Below are 19,753 nucleotides of genomic sequence, written 5' to 3' on the forward strand. Positions count from 1 at the left end.
GGTCTTAGGTGAGTCCTAGTGTTATATCAAGTCTTTGTAAAAGTGTGTTTGGGAATAATTTAAGCACATTTGGCTAAATTAGTTTATTACAAACTACTTGGTCTATACTAGATCACATGGTGTCACAGAATTGGGTAATTTTGTGAGGGTCTATATGTAAAGGTGTATTCCCTCTTTGAGGGTTAAATTAATGGTAATATTTTGATGTAAATAATATTTTAGTGCATGGTCCCTCATATTTAGACACCATGGCTAAAATATTTGAGTAGAAAAAATAATTAATCCCCTATAGTGTCAATTAATTAATTTTCTGGCAAAAATAAATTAAATCCTAAGCTAGAAAATTAATTAATTTTGAGTCAAAAAATAATTATAGAGATTAATTTCTCTCCAAGTGGAAAACAATCAGAAATTTGTGGCTCATATGAAAGTCAATTTTTGGAGGTCCCTCGCCAAGGCAAAAATAGATATTTTAAGAAATATTGAGCCCTTGGGCCCTGGTGGTTAAGTCAAAGTCAAATCTTTGAGGAAATTAATCCCAAATATTAAGTTTTGGATTAATTAAAAATGGGTTTTAAGAAAAACTCGAATCTTTCCTCAAAATTAAAAATTCGACAATGGAGATTAAAAGATCATCAAGCTATTTTCAACGGCCGACGGGGATCAAGCCAACTAGTCATTATTTTCCACTTGGGGGGATTTCTCTATAAATAGAAGTCATTTTACTTCTATTAGATATCTTTGGATGATGTAAAATTTTGTAACACTAGCATTGAGTTGATGCTCCACTGGGAACATTTTGTATCATAATAGAAAGACTTTGGGTTTCAGTTCATGGTGTTTTTCTTCCGCCAATCTGTGGTATGTGTTAGCTATGTGTGATCTTATTTTGAGCTAAATATTGATTAATTATTGTTATTTCAATTGTCGATGATAAGAACATTCTATTGATATATTATATCTTAGGTGATCTGATTCACTATATAATCTAACAATTTTCTTGAGAATATAATAGAGATTTATAGATATGCTAGCCCTTGGTCTCCAAGTTCACAGACTATGAGGAAAGGCTAACTATGTTTTGGCTTTGGGATTTCTATATGGTATTTGATTTTGCAGGAGTGTTTCAGCTAACATTTATTTTTCGAAAATATACCCATCCATTGTTGTTTATAATAAAAAAATAGTTTCACCAAAGATTTTAAATTTTGTAAATATTGTATATTTGTAAATTATTTCTAACCTATTTGTTTTGCAGCAATTGGGGTTTTATTTGAATTTTTGTATATAATTTGGGGCTTTGGCATTCTTTGATTTATTTGTGCAGGTCAACTTCAAGTGAAATTTGTTAGGGTTTTGAGGCAAATCTAGGCCTAGGAAGGCAAGATCTAGCCTCCAAGCTCAACGTCCAGCCTGAAGAGGAAGCCATCCAGCAATTTTGCAGTAGATTTGTGGTGATTTTCAGCAGGGTTTGAAAAAAAAAATTAAGGCCTAGTCGTCCAGCCCTTTCACCCTAGTAGTGAGCCTAGAAGTTGTTGGGGTCGAAATTGCTGGAAAGAAAGCTCATCAAGGAGAAAGGTTGACTTGGTCTTGGAGGGGTCTTTATCAAGGGTCTTAGATCTTGGAATTCATCATTTGAAGATTCTATAAGAAGAGAAGAATTCTTGTGGGTTTTCCTCTCGAAAGGAGCGGTTTTGGCCCTGGCTAGCAACCTACATTTTGTGTCCTCTTGTCTCTTTGATCTTCATTGTTTGGTAGTTGTTTGATGATAGAAAACACAATAATAATCAAGTTAAAGTAGAAGCTAATCAAATTAAGTAAAAAGACATCACAAGCAGTTATCAAAATAAGAGAAATCTTCTAATCTAGCTGCACTAGATTTCTCAACACCCCCAAGATGGTCAAGGAGGACAGAAAAACAGGCACAAAAACATTAAGGCCTTGATCAAAGAAGATGGAGAAAAATTAGTCAACTCAAGGAAGTCGTGCCAATATCGGAGGCATTTCCTCCTCCTCAACCTAAAAAATCTTGAAGCTTTCATCCTGAATCTTCAAAGAATAAGTATGTGCTTTGTTGTAATTGCTATTAATGTCAGTGTCTGATAGTTTGTCGCTGATTAGTAGATTTCCTAGTATCTTTGATTGATATGCCAATATTTCTAGTCCTTTTATGATAAACGATAGTTTCTAGACTTTGAAAAGCCAAGCTACATGTAGCTTTTCTTTGATTAATGAAAGGCTCTACTTAGTAAAAAAAAATATTTAATAAACGAAAAAAATAAACTTGCTAAAGGATATGTGTTATGGTGGTCCTATCATTTTCTCTAAGAGTTCCAACCTCTAGATGAAATACCTCATTAGCCAAGAGGTCTACTTCACAATTTCTAGCTCTTGATACATGGTAAACCTCAACCGAGTCATATTTCTTTGCCTCTGTACATATTCTTAGAGTGAGTCTTGCCAGATTGCAATCCTTCAACATGGATGAGGTGCACATATGCCAGATTATGATTATGAGTGTCTTCTTCTTTGAGAGTGCTTTCCAACAATTGTAAGCTTCATAGAACAAACACCTATGATATTTTAGGTCTCCCAAAATTACATAGCTCGGTTTTAGCACTTCTTACTATGCAAAAATGGTTCCCATGCCGACTCTTGCAACATATAAAAGAAAATGGGTAGAGATTAAGCGAAAACATTATATCAAGTGAAGATAGCATTCAACATATTGATAGTTTTCATTACTTCTACTCAATCTGATAATGCTCTCGTAAATTTTGTATTCCCAAGAAATCACAATTTCCTGCTTTTGGTGCTTTTCTCACCTTTAGACAATAAAAGGTTATTTTCAATATCTTCCAAACCCTTCTAAACAATGTTAATTTATGAACTAGGAAGTTGTCAGAAATCTAACAGAGGTTCCATCTTCGTAGGTTGAATTCTCCCATTCTACTATTCTAAGGCAATCTTCCCGAATACCATTTTTTGCCACCTTTGGGGAATAGTGTTTTTCTTCTCCGAAGCTAATTGTGGTAATTACTAAAAATAACAACAAAATAGTGTGTTAGGGTTGAGGTATAATCCATATTAGGCTTATGCTATTAAAATTTAAATCCATTTCAAATCACTGACAAATTTCACTACACATCTTTGTAAAACAATTCAACTTTACCTTTGAATCAAATCATATTTAAGAAATATCTCATTGAGCCTTATATATGAAAAGAACCTCAAAGACACTCAAAGAAAACAAAAAACACACATTGTTGCTCAATTACTTTGCTCATGTTCTCTTATGCCCATCCACTTCAAATTCAATGGATGTCTTAGCTAGGTTTGACTAAAAATATGGTTGATGACTATTTTGCACGAAACTTCAAAGAATCTGACATTTTAGGTCGTACGTGTACCGAAACTTGGCCGAAACTCGACCATCATGTAATCATCTATTAGAGTCAATATAGATTTGCTTTTTCCTTCTAAATTGTCATCTATGGGTCTTATTCCCTTTTTTCTTGCAAGATAATGTGTTATTCACTTATATATATATATATATATGATGTTTCAGTCGACGTTTCCATTTTTGGGAGGTGACGTTTCTAAACATACCCGTTTCAGAAACTCCGAAACATTTTGGCGTTTTGTGCAACTTAAGTTGATGATAATATGGTGTGAAAATTTCTAAACTGAAATTCTACTACTGCAACAACTGATTTATTTCACCTACTTATTATTCACAATAAGTTATTTACGAAATCCCTTCAGCAAATATTAAAATAAATTCCACTGCAGTTATCACACAATTACCCAGAGAAAAAAAAATACATGCATAAGAACTAATCGCATCAACACAGTTATTTTTGGAGAATTGTCCTCGAAAAAACCCAACGTGGGAAAATCAGTGCAGCAGATGAGGGCTTTATTAATCTTCAGCAACAATTGCTTTTACAAGGAATGATTTTACAGAGAAACTGAAAGAAAACACCTGAGACTTTCCCTTTGAGACCTTCTGACACTTTGGAGACCCTACTCCCACTTCTGCGTCACTCTGTGTGACCCAACGTGGCTCTGAGTAGCTCTACGTCAGTCTGCGTAAGCTCTACGTCTCTCTCTGCATTGTCTCCCACTGTCCTTGCGCCACCTCCTCCTCCGTCATTGCCTACTACTGATGCCCTCCTCTTCCTCCACCCTGCAACTCTCCCTCTAAAATCGATCTCCTCTACTTGAGAATCGATTTTCCTTGAGATACTGAGTATCTGTCGGTGTGTCTCCAAATGATCCTCAAGTCTTCTCTTATACTTTTCCTGTTGACGAATCAACGATCGAGATTAAGTCCCTAATCAACGGCTAAGATTAAAACAAACTTGATCCTTGTCTCTTAGAAGCTTCTCACCTTTATCTTTATTAATACCCATTAATATTTTTATTTTCCTAAGTTTAGACTTAGGAACCCATTAAAAATATTAATTATTTTAATAACTCCTCATCCGGGTGGAATTTCTCAAAACGATTTCTAGGTCTTGGAGATCTCATGTGCCTTAGCCTCTCCTCCAAATTTCAAGGCTAGAGCACATCCGATGCTACCAAAAATCAACACTCCCTCTTAGCGAGGAATGTGCTCTAGCAATGTTTCACTATAGAAACATCACATTGATCTTTCGCATCGGTACCTGTGCTGATGCTTGGCCTGCTGCCTCACATCCCCTGCACTGCTGCTTCTTGTATTGTTGCCCATGACACTACCACTGCCACTGCAGCACCTATACTGCAGCTCCCTCTCAAAATGATGCCCATCGCAATGCCACTGGTAACTGTTGCACTGCAACTTCTGATACTTATCCATTATTGAAATGGATTCTTTACCATCCCCATCTTCTCCCTAAAATGAACAGACTTTGTTCTTCCTGGAGCCTTGGTGAGGATGTCTGCCACCTGTTCTTCTGTAGGAGTGTATCTCAACTCTACTGCTCCTCATTGGACACAATCTCTAACAAAGTGACACCTGATATCAATGTGCTTCGACTGATCATGAAATACTAGATTCTTAGAGAGCTTGATGCAACTCTGATTATCACACATGATCCTGGTCGCTTCCATCCTTCTCCTGAATAGATTCACAAGCAATTTCCTAAGCCATATGGCTTTGCATGACGTTGTGCTAGCTGCCATATATTTTGCTTCAGCTGAGCTCAAAGCCACGGATTTTTGTTTCCTACTGCACCAAAAAGTCATTCCGGATCCAATGTTGAAATAGTACCCAGTTGTACTTTTCCAATCTACTGAACTTCCAACCCAATCTGCGTCAGTGAACCCACTCAACCTGATGTCATTGCCTCTGGTGTACAATAGTCCATGCTCGATTGTTCCTTGTATATACCTGAGAACATGTTTGGTTGTTGCCCAGTGCACCCTCTTAGGTTCCACCATGAACTGACTGAGGGTGTTGACAGCGTAACAAATGTCTGGCTTGGTATTGACCAGATACATTAGGGACCCTATAAGTTGCCTATACAAGGTGGGATCAACGTCTTTATCTTCTAATGCATCAATCTTCTTCCAGTTGGTGATCATTGGAGTAGCCATAGGTCTACAGTCCTGCATCCTGAATATCTTCAAGATTTTTGTAGCATATCTCCCTTGTCCAAGGAAGATCTCAACCTTCTGCTGCCAAACTTCCAACCCCAGGAAATAATGCATATGTCCCAAATCCTTCATGTCGAATTTTGTGGCTAGGTTCTTCTTGCAGTCTTTGATGATCCTGTCAGGAAGAGATCATCCACATATAACACTAGAATTAGAGGCTCATTCTCTACAACCCGATAGTAGAGATTAGGGTTTGTGTCACTTCTGACGAACCCCATCTTCTGCAAGTAGCCATCAATTCGACTGTAGAAAGTAGGAAGGTGCCCTAAGTCTCTGTTTAAGCCCATACAAGGCTTTCTTTAATCTGCATACATGAGATTTCTTCTCATGTGTTCAAAATCTTCTGGTTGTTCAATGTATACTTCCTCTTCTATTACTCCGTTCAAGAATGTTGTCTTGACATCCATCTGATGAATCTCCCACCCCATCTGAGTTGCAAGAGATATTATGGTTCTAATAGAAGTATACCTGGCTACTGAGGCGAAGGTTTCTTTGTAATTTATCCCTTCCTTCTGAGCATACCCCTTAGCCACAAACTTGGATTTGTATTTCTCCACACTGCCATCTGTAGCATATTTGACCTTGTAGATCCATCTTGAACCTACCACTGATCAGTCCCGAGGCCTAGGTACCACTTCCCAAACATCATTGACCATTATAGAGTTGTATTCCTATACCATAGCATCCACCCATACTTGATGTTGAACGGCCTCCTGAAAACTAGAAGGTTCCCCAACCTGAGCTGCTAAGGCCTGGTATCTGTCTGACTGTCTTGGCTCCCTTTTACTATTCCTAGGTGCACCAATGAAGTCTTATGCATCCCGTAGAATCTGTCGGAGTTCTCAGCTCGTTCTTCCACTGGTAGTAGGCACATTTATCAGCTCTTCCTCTTCCTGAGATTCCTCTTGTTCTGAAGCTTTGTCTTCAGGAGAATTTATGGTACTAGTTTCCGCTGGTTGAAGTGGTTTGACCAACGGCTCGTCTTTCAACTGCTCCTCAGAAGGCATTTCTCGAGATTTCCTGAAAGCTCTATCCTCCATGAACTTTACATCCTGCCGAACTACTACCTTCCTACTCCCTGGAAGATAGACTCTATATGCCTTAGCATTCTCGCTATATCCCACAAGATATCCTTTCTCAACAATTTGATCTAATTTCTTCCTCCTCTTCGAGTATACAACAATACGCTAATATCCCAAATATCCTGAAATGACTAACTTCAGGTGTCTTCCCGGTGAATACCTTCTCCAGAGTGATTTTGCCCAATGCCCTGTGAGGAGTCCTGTTCTGAACATAAAAAGTCGTGCTACATGCTTCTGCCCACAGGAATTTAGGCATTTCCTGATCATACATCATTGCCCTAGCTGCTTCCACAATAGTCCTGTTTTTCCTTTCTGCTACTCCATTCTGCTCTAGATTGTAGGGAGTTGTCCACTCGCTTTTGATGCCTTTCTTAGTGCAAAAATCGATGAAGTCCTTGTCAACATACTCTCCACCATTGTTTGAGTGCAACACCTTTATCTTCTTTCCTATCAGATTCTCCACTAGAGCCTTGAACTCTTTGAATCAATCGAAAACCTCATCCTTGGTTTTCAGAAAGTAGATCCAACTCTTCCTGGAATGGTCATCGATGAAGGTAACGAAGTATTTGGCACCACTAAGAGCTTTTGTGGACATCAGTCTGCAAATGTCTGAGTGTATCAATCCTAGCACACTCTTAGCCCTATTGTTACTTTTGGAAAACGCTACTTTGGCATACTTTCCCAGAGCGCACCCTCTGCATACATCATCTCGTTTAGTACTTAGTTCTGGAACTCCTGATACTGTTTTCCTGAGAATTCTCAAAGCCCCATGGTGTAAGTGTCCCATCCTCCTGTGCCATAGTTCATTCAAATCTTTGTCTCCATTACTACCTATCAGTGCCGTTGGTGATTCTAGTTGCGACCTATACAACCTGTTACTTTTGATTCCAATTTGGGCCTTCTTTTTCCAACTCGGGTGTTTGACATATACTTTCTCCTTAATGAAGAAAACGTCATAGCCCTTGTTTTGAAGTTGAGATACGGAAAGTAAGTTCATCCCCAATCCTGGCACACGCAGCACATTGGTTGCACGAAGCCGCTCTCCTGCTTCGGTTTGAAAAACTATAGTACCTCTTCCTATTGGTGTAGACTTTGCCTTATTCCCCATGGTGATCTGAAAATTCATTATTTCTTCCTGATAATCTGAAAAACATTCTCGAATTCCAGTCATATGCCAGGAAGCTCCACTGTCTATATACGAAACCTCCGAGGAGGTAGAGCTTGCTAAGTAAGCGACTTCTTCTTCCAATATGGAAGCTAACATAGAATAATCGTAATTTATGTCCCTTGTGCATTCTTCTGGAAATCTACGCGAGTCCCCTTAAGCAGATGCCTATGCATCATGCTCTTGACCCATAATCGATTTTCCTCTCCTATTGTCGGATCTCTGCTCTTATACCATGTGAAAATTTCTAAACTGAAATTCTACTACTGCAGCAACTGATTTATTTCACCTACTTATTATTCACAATAAGTTATTTACGAAATCCCTTCAGCAAATATTAAAATAAATTCTACTGCAGTTATCACACAATTACCCAAACAAAAAAAATACATGCACAAGAACCAATCACATCAACACAGTTATTTTTGGACAATTGTCCCCGGAAAAACCCAATGTGGGAAAACCGATGCAGCAAATAAGGGCTTTATTAATCTTCAGCAACAATTGCTTTTACAAGGAATGATTTTACAGAGAAACTAAAAGAAAACACCTGAGACTTTCCCTTTGAGACCTTCTGACACCTTGGAGACCCTGCTCCCACTTCTGTGTCACTTCTGAGGATCAAGTCTTCTCTTATACTCTTCCTGTTGACGAATCAACGACCGAGATTAAGTCCCTAATCAACGACTAAGATTAAAACAGACTTGATCCTCGTCTCTTAGAAGCTTCTCACCCTTATCTTTATTAATACCCATTAATATTTTTATTTACCTGAGTTTAGACTTAGGAACCCATTAAAAATATTAATTATTTTAATAACTCCTCATCTGGGTGGAGTTTCTCAAAACAATTTCTGAGTCTTGGAGATCTCATGTGCCTTAGCCTCTCCTCCAAATTTCAAGGCTAGAGCACATTCGATGCTACCGAAAATCAACATATGATGGTCTCCCACAATACTCAATGTAGGATTTCAAATAGGTGTATACATAACATAATAGCACATACAGAGAGAATAATAAATGTGACATATATTAATGATGTTTCAGTAAGGACATCTACATGAGCTTGAGTATTATAAACATTAAATTTACAATATGAATTATTCCAAATGGAAATGTACTCTATATGTGTGTGTGTGTGTCAATTGGATTTATTCGGGTGGTTGGGAAGAATGATTGTTATCCCCCCCCCCACCCAGGTTCAATTCCTGCAAGTGACATCATGAGTTTTGATCTAATGGCTTCGAGCCTTGTTGTGGAGTCTTAAAAGTCCCTGGAGGACCGAAACATGTATATTCCTCATATGGAATATAAAGATATTTCTCTCATGTGTGTGTATACATATATATAATGGTTTATAAGGAATAATGATTTAGAAATGGCTTAACATGCTCATGGTGACCCTTCATGTACAATCATAACTTTACGATTGAACATTTTAATAATTATATTTGATTTGCATTGTATCTTAAATTATGATTGTCGGGCCTTTAACCAAGGTGCACGCCATGCGCGACATCTCTATCGCACAATTTGCAACAAAGATATTGCAAGATATGCAACAAAAGTGGATGTTGGGCGAAAACATGCAAACACAAGTTGTCCAAAAACTGACATTTGGGGCTTCCATTGGCTGCATGTGGGCAGCTTGGTGGCATGGTGGATGTGAGGGACAGAGTACCCAACTTGACCTAATGATGGATGAGAAGGCCCAGGACAACACCATGAGGAGCAACATGGATGCCCCAACACATGGGCCAAAACACCCCTAAACTAGTGACCGAATGTTAGACCATAGTTTTAAAAATTGGAACCAGGCATTGAACCAATCACCTATCTAACCGTGATTCGAACCAAAACCAGATCAAATCGGATCGAACTGAATTCAATAAACCGAGATTGAAAAAAAATACATTAAATTTTTATTTTTTAATGAAAAAGCTTATTTTTAACATTACAAACCATGATTCCAAACCATTAGAGACAAAATATGGAAATTATTCTCATCTATATACCATGTAAGGGTGCATATATCAAAATGGCACCGAGTGCAATACATATCAATGATATCATCAACAAAATATATAACCAATGAGGCTCTAAATGGCCTCTAGAGTCCAAAAACAATGCTAAAACTCAAGCTACTAGGCCACTAGCCTACTACAAAGTACAAAACTCAAAGTACAAATCATTGATCAACCTCATCACCACTACTAGACATGGGATCATCGGCGGGAGCTACATAAACATCATCTGGCTCAAAGTCTGAGGACTCCTCACACTCCTCTCCAACCTCAATAGCAGTACTAGGCTTAGCAGAACTAGAAGCACAAGTTGGTCGAGTTGCACGACTACTGCTCCCCTCACCAATACCTTGTGCCATGCCTGGTCATGGTGGTTTGCTTCCTCCAGCGACTGGTTCAACTACTAGATCTGCATTGGGATCAACGCCCCCCAACTCCATGGCATCAATATCAAAATCAGTTGGATGAGTCTCCTCCACCCATTTTGAGGTTGGATCAATATCATCCAACACAATGGGGTATGTATCAGGTCTTTTGTTCAACAACTAGTTGTACCTTAGTCAAAGGTTCTACTGCACAAAGACAAGATCATTCAATCATTTTTGTTCCAAACGATTTCTCTTCTTCATGTGAATCCATTCAAAAACAAACCAATTGTGCTCACACCCAGAAGCACTGCAAGTTTCGCTGAGAACTCTAACTGCAAACTTTTGCAGTTGAGGACATTGGCTTCCAAACGACTCCCACCAAAGAGCTACAAAGGCAAAGACTAAAGTTAGTTCATTGTTCAATAATTTAGATGTTAAGTTTGAATAATTTACAAAATACAAATTAAAACTTCAATTTTAAACAAATGAACTTTACAACAACAACAAAAACAAATAAACTGGAATTGCTTACCTATTTGATCCACATCTCTTGCAATCTTTGCCAGATTTTTGCCAAATGTGCATGTGGCCCTAGAGAAAGCAATGAGTTGTTGATGTATGTCCAACTACTACGACTCATGAGGTACATGACCTCCAAGCACTCGTAAAACCCATCTTTGACCTCCCCAGTATGATCTTCTCCTAGCTTAACTTTATAACGATACTTTGGGTTCAAGAAATATGCAATTGCATGTATAGGACGATGGAGTTGATTATTCCATCTATTATCAATGATCACCCAAATAGGCCCATATTTACCTACTCTGTCCTTGTAGTTTGCCTGTATTTGCTCCTTTGCCTAATCCATAGCCTCATAGATGTAGCCCATGGCTAATTTTTCCCCATACACCAACAATAACACTTTAACAAGGGGCTCACCAATTTTCACAACCTCTGCTACTTTTTTCCAAAAAGCATTGTCAAAAACTTTCTTTTTGGTGTCTTTTCCATCTGCTCTGTGAGCCCACAATGATGAATTCCAATCATTACTAGAGAAAAAATTCTACAAGTTTTGTTGTTGGGAAGTGAGAGATTGCAATGTGAGGAAGTGAGTTGCAAATCTCGTGATGGCGGGCCTAACAAGCTCCTTGCCCCCAGTGTTTTTCCTCATTAGGCTCAATACGCATGAGTGGTTGTAGATGTATTTTGTGATACTCTTGGCACACTCTCCAATGTTCTTCACCCACTCCACTTTTCCTATGCCCTCAAGCATGAGGTCTATGCAATTTGCAGCACATGGGGTCCAAAATATGGTCCTATATTTAACCTCTAGCATCTTTCCAACAAGAACATAGTTTGAGGCATTATCAATGATGACCTGCACAACATTTTGTTCCCCCATTGTTGTAACAATCTCATCCAAAAGCTCAAATAATAGGTTGGCATCTTTCACCCTATCAGATGCATCAACCAATCTCAAAAGCATGGTTCCTTGAGTGCAACAGACAAGGAAATTTATGATAGTGTGGTTTTTTACATCAATCCATCCATTTGACATGATGGAACAACTTGTTTTCGTCCATGACTCTTTAAATTCATTCAAATAATCTCCAATGGATGCAATCTCTCTTCACAAAGAGTTCCCCTCAAGTCATGCATAGTAGGGCCTTTGAAGCCCTTTCTTGCATCAATAGCAACATCCCACATAGCTTAGTAAGGTGAGCAAACAGCATTAAAGGGGATATCTACATCATACCACCATCTGGCAATGTATTCAAAAGCAACATCTCTGCATTGTTTCTTCCAATGAGCATCCAAGGTGGGTTGACTTAGACTTGGTTGAGAGGCAATGGCACAAGCAATAAAATCAGAGGTGGAGGAAGGTGTGAAATAGCTCTTAATGTTCATTCTTTTTTTACCTTTGGTTTGGCCTTGAGGTTGAGAGTGAGAACCAAGAAGGGGAGGAACATAACAGAAGGGGTCATGGAGATTGGTGGAAGGGATAGAGGAGGAGTCTTCAAGGTCAAAATCATCATACCCACTTGCTTCTCTCCTAGCCATAGCTTCTACAAGTTCCTTCTTCCTTGCAATTTCATCTTGTATAGCCTTTTCCCTAGCCTTTGCCTCCTAATACTTCTCAAACTTTTCAAGGTATTCTTTCCTAATAGGCCCTATCACTTTATCTAGTGCATCACAAGGGGTTACTTGGCCTCTTATACCAACCAAGTGTTGTTTCAACCTATAAATACCCCCTCCTCCCATTGGGTGCTTGCAATATTTGCACAACATTTTGCCATCAACAACATCACAGTGAACCCATGCAGCGTCTTCAGTTTTTGGGGCCATAATGGATGGTGAAATTTCAGATTTTGAAGAAAAGAGATCTGCAAATAAAATAGGAAAATACAAAACCTATGATCAACTACTATCCTTCTTCCTTGATGCTTTTTAACTTGAAAGTTGAAACTTATGTAGAATTTCCTTGAAATCTGCAACTGCTCTAATGAACGATCTGAAAACTAGTTTCTTTTCATTAAGAAAGAAAATTCCTCTACTTGTTTGCAGCAGAATAGAACAGAAATACACAGTCATACGATAGCCAAAATGGCAAAAACACAAGAAAAAAAATAAAAAATAAAAAAATCTAGACAACCCAACTAGGAAAACCCTCTACTAGCTGTAGAAATTTTATTGACAAAGTTGAGCAAATAGAATTAATTACAAGGCAAATTGTTTCACTTAGAGAACAAGGTTGTTCTCTCTGTTGACACTTAGCTGAAACCTGCTTGCAACAACCCTGTCCTTAGCTCCTAAATCCTTGCGTTGGCCCTAGAAATTCCTCCTATTTCCTAGCACATACCAGCAAGAATTTTCTTTGCCAAACACTGCGTATAGGCCTCTCCTTCACGCTCTTCCTAGCTTTGCTAGCTCACACACAAAACTCGTGCTCTCTATTGTCTTGTCTCACCAACTCGTGCTCACAAAACAATGAATCAATTTTGTGCCTTCGTCCTCCTTATAAGCTTTTCGAATTAGCTAAAACTGGCAAGTTTTATTTCTGGAAATCGAACTTGTGATTGATGAGTTAACTGACTCATGTAACTCATCTAGTCTCAATTTAGAACTTGAGACTCTTCACTTGTCTTTTTCCCAATTATAACTCACACTAGGAGACAACAAACAGAGCCTTCCGCTCCAATGCATAAGTCAAATTGCTCCATGAACTCATCCTGATTTTTAGGAACTCGTCCTACCTTTTAGGAATTCATCCTCACTTATAGGAACTTGTGCATGCTAAGGACAGGACTTATTGTCGTCTCTTTGACTAAGGCACAAGCCAAAGAAAACCTTCACTCGCTACTTTTCAACAACTTGAAAGGGAAGAAAAATTAAAAACAGAGACAACAATGAAATCTGGAAATTTTTTAGGGAAAAATCATACCTGAAAGGTTGGAAATGAAAACTAGTTGATGAAGCCTCCTCCCAAAGATGCCAACTCCACTAGAAAGCTCCTCCAAGATGACAAAGAACCTCCAAACTTCTTGTTGTTGCTCCAAAACTCAAGGTTGTTGCAGCATTGTCCAAGCTCTCAAACTCTCACAAACACTAGAAATCAAATGTGTGAGGCAAATGAGAGCTTGGGCTTGCTTTTATAATTTTAGGGGAGCAAATTTGGAGGGAAATTTGCCCATGGTTTGGTCAAAACCACCCAAAAATACCATTTGCGGGCCCCATAAAGTCGTCCAACAGCGCACAGACCAAACCTGCCGATTTGAATCGGAATCAGCTAGTTAGGACCGATTAGGTGCCAAACTGGTCGATTTGGCACCTAACCGGTCCTGACCGGCCTGCCAATCGGATTTCTTTCACCAATTCAGTCCTGAGCCTGTCTAACTGGCCGGTTTGGTAAAAAATTGGCCAATTTGGCACCTAACTGGTCTTGATCGGCCTGCCAATTGGATTTCTTCCACCAGTTCAGTCCCAAGCCTACCTAACCAGCGGATTTGGCCAATTTCCGATCTAAACCGGCCAATTTTTAAAACTATGTGTTAGACAAGGTCGGCTCGGGATGAGTTAGACTGAAGGGGAGGGCACTATGGTGAAACAAATGGTGGGCCAAGTCCCCAAGACGAGATGGGGGAGACGAGCCAAGGGCACGTCAACCAAGCAAGACGAGATGTGCGAGACAAGCCGATGGCGCATTGATCAGGCAAGACAAGATGGGCAAGACAAGCTAAGGGCGTGTCAGTCGAGCGAGATGAGTCGAGGACGCATTGGCCAAGTGAGTCAAGATGGGCAAGAGGAAATTTGAGGTTGGTTGAGATAAAATTTTAGGGCGGCCAAGATGAAATTTGAGGGCATTGGGCAAAACAATGTGTCGCTCTGACCCAAGGTGCCCAACACTTGGGCAAGCCAACTTGTTTGTGGAACAAAATGATGTAACGTGCAAACAAAACGAATCAATCGAGTATTGAGTGGAGAATCGCACAAGAGACAAAACGAGTCGTATAAGTAGACGAATCGCATGATGAGGAGGTGACACAACTCACAACCGAAGACACAAGACAAAAAGGAACCAAAGAGAAAGGAACGAAGGCACAAGAGTAAGTAGACGAATCGCATGATGAGGAGGTGACACAACTCCCAACCGAAGACACAAGACAAAAAGGAACCAAACAGAAAGGAACGAAAGCACAAGAGGCAAGTAAAGGAGCCGAGCAAGGAGAGATGAGTTTGGACAAACGTAGAGGAGCCAAGACAAGGTTCAGGCCTACGATCACGCAAAACCCGAGGTCATTTGGGCAATCGAACCGAACCAGCCCGACTAAGGTAGAGACGACCCACAGTAGGGTAGAAGGGTGACCGGTGGGTCCAAGGGCTGAAGAAGCAGATTCTTTGTATTCGCTCGAGGTTTCTTGGTTCTACGGCTTTGTGGACCAAGCCATTACCTCAGAGATTGTTGTAAATTGTGGATTTTAATAAAAGAAGAAGTTTGAAGGGTCGTTGCATGTGTATGATGATATTGATGATGAATTAAAGTCTTGCATATAATGCTCATGTCATTATGAATGGAAGTTTAATTAAAGTAGAAGTGACAATAAGATTGCTTTCACTATATCGAAGAGTTATGATATTCTACTAAGTAACTAACGGTATAGAGATTATATAAGTAAACTTATTATGAAGCATAGTCTAGGTGAAGTGACTCTTTGCTTCACGAGGCAAAGGTGAAACACGTAGGTGTCGCACGGTTGAGGGATCGTAGTGCGCCCAAAAGACACCTTGTGACCGTAGGAGGCCTTAGGGTTGTGACAATGATGTTCCTATATCTAGATAGGTTATTCTATCTTCACATCATTGTCTCTTCCTTCAATATGTTTTGTCCTCGAAGCGTAAAACATAGAATTTTCTATAGTTGAGTGCATCATCCTCTTGGGGCATTATCTTTATTAGGTAGAAAGGGTTTTGACCAAATTCTTGATTTCACATTGAACATTGCAAGGTTTCTTTTTTGTATGTTCATTATGTTTTGAAGCTCTTTGACCTGGTTGTGTAACAAGAAACCTTGATGCTCATTCACATCATACTTTCTTCCTACATTAAGGTTTGAAGCTTTGAGTTGATGGTTTTTTCTATGTTTCCTTAACCTTCTACTATTAATTGTGAACCACCTTGCTTGTAAGATGAGGTTTCAAGACAATATAATGGATAAATTTCTCCTTTCCAATCAAATTCCATGCATTGTTCTTTTATATTGGTGGTGTAAGTGCCTAGATGAAATACCCATTCGACGCCTAATACCACACCCAATCCATCAACTAGTGAAGCATAGAACTATTGAAAATAGTAGCAAGAAAGGGTTCCTTGATTTGTGCCTTAATCAAAGGGACCACAAGGAGTTTCTCCTTAGCATGCTCAAGTTCCCTATAAGTTTGGACGAATTCCCGAGATCTAGGAGAGTTCCTAAAAGTTAGGAGGAGTTATGAAGCAGTTAACTGATGTGTTAAAGTGGAAGGTCAAGTTATTAGTCTTCTAGTGCGAGTTAATTGAGGAAAAGAACATGTGTTTGAGTCTCAAGTCCTTGATTTGAGATAGGACGAGTTGCATGAGTAGTTAACTCATGCTAACTCAATCAATCACAAAAGCAAACTCCTTAATTAGAAACTCACTAAACTTAGCCATTCAAATTGCTTTAAAAGGAGGAACAAAGGTACAATTTATTCATTATCTTGTGAGCACAAGTTGGTGAGAGAAGACAATAGAGATTGTGGGTTTGTGAGCAGGTTGCACAGATTTGTGTGTGTGAGCTTGTGAGAGAAAGAGTGTGCAATAGAAGCTTGTGCACAGGTTGGTAGAGGGCAGCAGAGATCAGCAGTCTTGCAAAGGTTTCAAGCTTAGATCAAGCACGAAAGACAAGTGTGTCTTTCAGATTGAAACAGTTGTATTTTGTAAGATATCAATTGCTCAGTTTTTGCTATCAAAAAAATTCCCAGTTGGGTTCCCTAGAAATACAGTGTGTTTTTTATTGTGTGATTGTGTTTATTTCTGTTCCTATTCTGCTGCAATTTGGTAGAGAAATTATGTGTTTATGTGAAAAGAAACTAGTATTTCAGACTGCTCATATTAGCAGATCAGAATTTCATGGATTTTCTACAAGAACCATGATTTTAGTTCTGGATTTTGTATTTGTACAAAAACTTGATGGCATCCTCGTAGAATATACAAAAAGGTTTAAACTCTTAGCAAAGTTGATGCCTACTCAGTTATGAGTGTTGCAAAAATCTACAAATGTCAATAACTACCTAATTTTTATAATAGCTTGCAACTTTTGTGTAATGGTTGCAACTTAAACTCTAGGATTGCATGCTTCTTTCCTCTTATATTGGGGTAGAGAGATTGATGTTAATGATATCTCTGGCATGGCTTCATCAATGACAAATTCTGATTTCAAATGAAAGACCGAAACGATTTTATTTTGAATATGAGATTTCCAATTCTTTCCTATTTGCAGCAATTTTTTACTGTGCCTTTTTTCTTAGTTTCACACATAACTAAAGGTGAAATCAATGAATTTAAGCAATTGAAGGGAATGGTAATTTAAAAGGCTCTGTAGCTCTTATTTCCCTCGCCCCAAGATGGTGCCCATATAGAGGCACTTGTGATTGAATAATTCAACCTCTTTACAGTATTACGCTTGATCTTGTGCCAAGAATTAAGTTAGCCCTCCTCCTCTACACCGTGTAACTGTAAGTATACTTGAGAGTCCATATATGCAAAACCAAAAATGATTACCCCACGAGTTAATGTGTGTTGAATTAGCACTGCTAAAATTAATCAGAAATGTAGAAATAACCATACTAACACCTCAGCTCCACAAAGTGGAAAATACACTCGTGTTCTCAGAATGTATCTTCCGATCTTTTTAGGGCCAAGTTACGTGAAAGTGATTTAAGGGGTGAGATCGGAGTAGAAATATTCCTGTATCTCCCATATTTCTGTTAACATGGACTAATGAAGCAAATTGAATACTTGATATTTTACCATTTGATTGAAGTACAGCAGAAGGCATTTATAATGAATTTGTTATTAGAAATCTTACTCCTGAGTCTAATCCCAGAGAAACATTTAGACTTCTCTGAAATACCCCTAAAGGAGTGAAAATAACAAAAATTATAAAGAAGTGATATGCAACAGGGCAAAGCAGTGAGACCCTTGCAATTTTCCCTGTGCTGTGCTAAGTATTGTCACGGTAAGGTTGTTAAGTGCATACATTAGATGTGCCCTCATATATATATATATATATATATATATTCGAAATGGAATTAATGTTCATCTTGATATTTTAATTTTTTGAAAATGAACCGAACTGACCTTTGGATCTCTGGTGCGTACAATCTGGGCCCCTGCATATTTGTCAGTGAGGCGTATCATGAAGCATCCGAGAGCCTCGTCACAGTGAAAAGAGCCATTATGTGTACCGATTCTTTTCAGGGTTTTCCCCGTCTCTTCTTTGGACATATCCACAGCTTTAACCAAAGAAGCCATTGTCGATAAATGCTTAACTGAAAAGGTACTTTCAACAGTGAAACTCCGATATGAAACTGCAAATTTTGTCGTTAGATTTACTGATAGAGCGGACGAAGAGAGCACCTTCGTGCAGCAAGAGAACATTGATGTCTCTTGGCAAGCTATACAGTGTATACCACAATGAGCTGTGTAATAAGATCACGCTACTTGGAAGGTGCTCTCAGTGGAAAGCTGGTTTGTGGGCTCCCCATTAAATACGGGAGCCAATGTTCGTCGACTTCGTTAACCCTAATATTTTCAAATTTTGTATTTGTTCTCTCTATATTTGATTATTTATTCTTTCAGCCCCCGTGGTATGTATTATTCGATTGAACTAAAATATATTTGTTTCTTTGCCCAAAAAATTGCATTTATCGATTGATTTACGTTAAATATTATATTTATTTTAAATAGTAATGTTTTTTGGATTAATCACAATATTAGGATTTGGTTAATGTTTTTAATCAATTAATGTGGTTTATCTTTAAAGTCATATTAGTTGGTTCGAAACATTGACCAAATCATAACGATGTGATTAATCCAAAAGACATTATTATTTACAATATGGATCACAAAAGTCTTAGATCTAACATTATATTTATTTATTTTTATCAAATATTTAAATCTATCTATGTCATATACAATTGGTTGAATAAATTATAATTTTATTGCGGTGTTGTAAAGTAAAGGGTAGTTTCTTCTCTTCTTCTTCAAATCATGGTGAATTGGTGACATCTTAGAGTATGGATGAGGCCCAAGATCAAATCTTCCAACTTCCACTATAACCTGAAGACTATATCCAACAATTCACAAGCTAGGTATACCAATAACTTATGACTTGGCAATAGTCGAGACATCATGAGGATGGGGTTGCCTACTGTTCGAGTCTTATAACAATGGGCCAAACATGTCTCTCAGAGTTGAACTTGAGTAGATGGGAGTAACTTGAGTTGAACTTGGCAATAGCCGAAACATCGCGTGGATGGGGATGCCTATCATTCAAGCCTTATAACAATGGGCCAAACATGTCCCTTGGAGTTGAACCTGGGTGGATGGGAGAATAAATCGTGCTCCCAACCGCTCGAGTATGAATTGGGAGAGGGCATTTATAGTCATCAGTGATTTGTGAAAACAACCTTTGTGTTGTGGTGGGTGGAAACTAACTCAGTACAAGGGAAAATGCACAAATTCCATGATGGTTGTATGAAATTACATTAACAAATCTATACATGGCTTTGAATTTGAAAAAGGATTTATAAAATCCTTGTAGCAACATGTTCTCCTTCTTAAATATGTTCAACAAACTCTTCAATTGTTTATTTCATGTTTACTAGATTTCTTCAACAAGTTGCCTTGAAAAGTTTTCAAAATCTTTGTGTTGTTGTACTTAGCCATTAGTTCCTCA

The 19,753-nt window shown here is 38.5% G+C and overlaps 1 protein-coding gene across 1 annotated transcript in view; it reads right to left on the reverse strand.

Moving 5' to 3' along the window:
- The window catches only part of LOC149220552 (uncharacterized), a 224,277-nt gene extending 205,663 nt beyond the window's left edge, over positions 1-18,614 (reverse strand). Inside the window, exon 1 of the mRNA XM_089384799.1 lies at positions 18,154-18,614. Within this exon, the coding sequence (XP_089240925.1) occupies positions 18,154-18,453 (300 nt within the window). The 5' untranslated portion in view covers positions 18,454-18,614. The remainder of the gene's footprint in view (positions 1-18,153) is intronic.
- Positions 18,615-19,753: the final 1,139 nt, after the last annotated feature.

This window comes from Pinus tabuliformis, chromosome Q, assembly GCF_031772625.1.
Source record: "Pinus tabuliformis cultivar Carrire ecotype Pingquan chromosome Q, CPIR1, whole genome shotgun sequence".
Taxonomy (NCBI): domain Eukaryota; kingdom Viridiplantae; phylum Streptophyta; class Pinopsida; order Pinales; family Pinaceae; genus Pinus; species Pinus tabuliformis.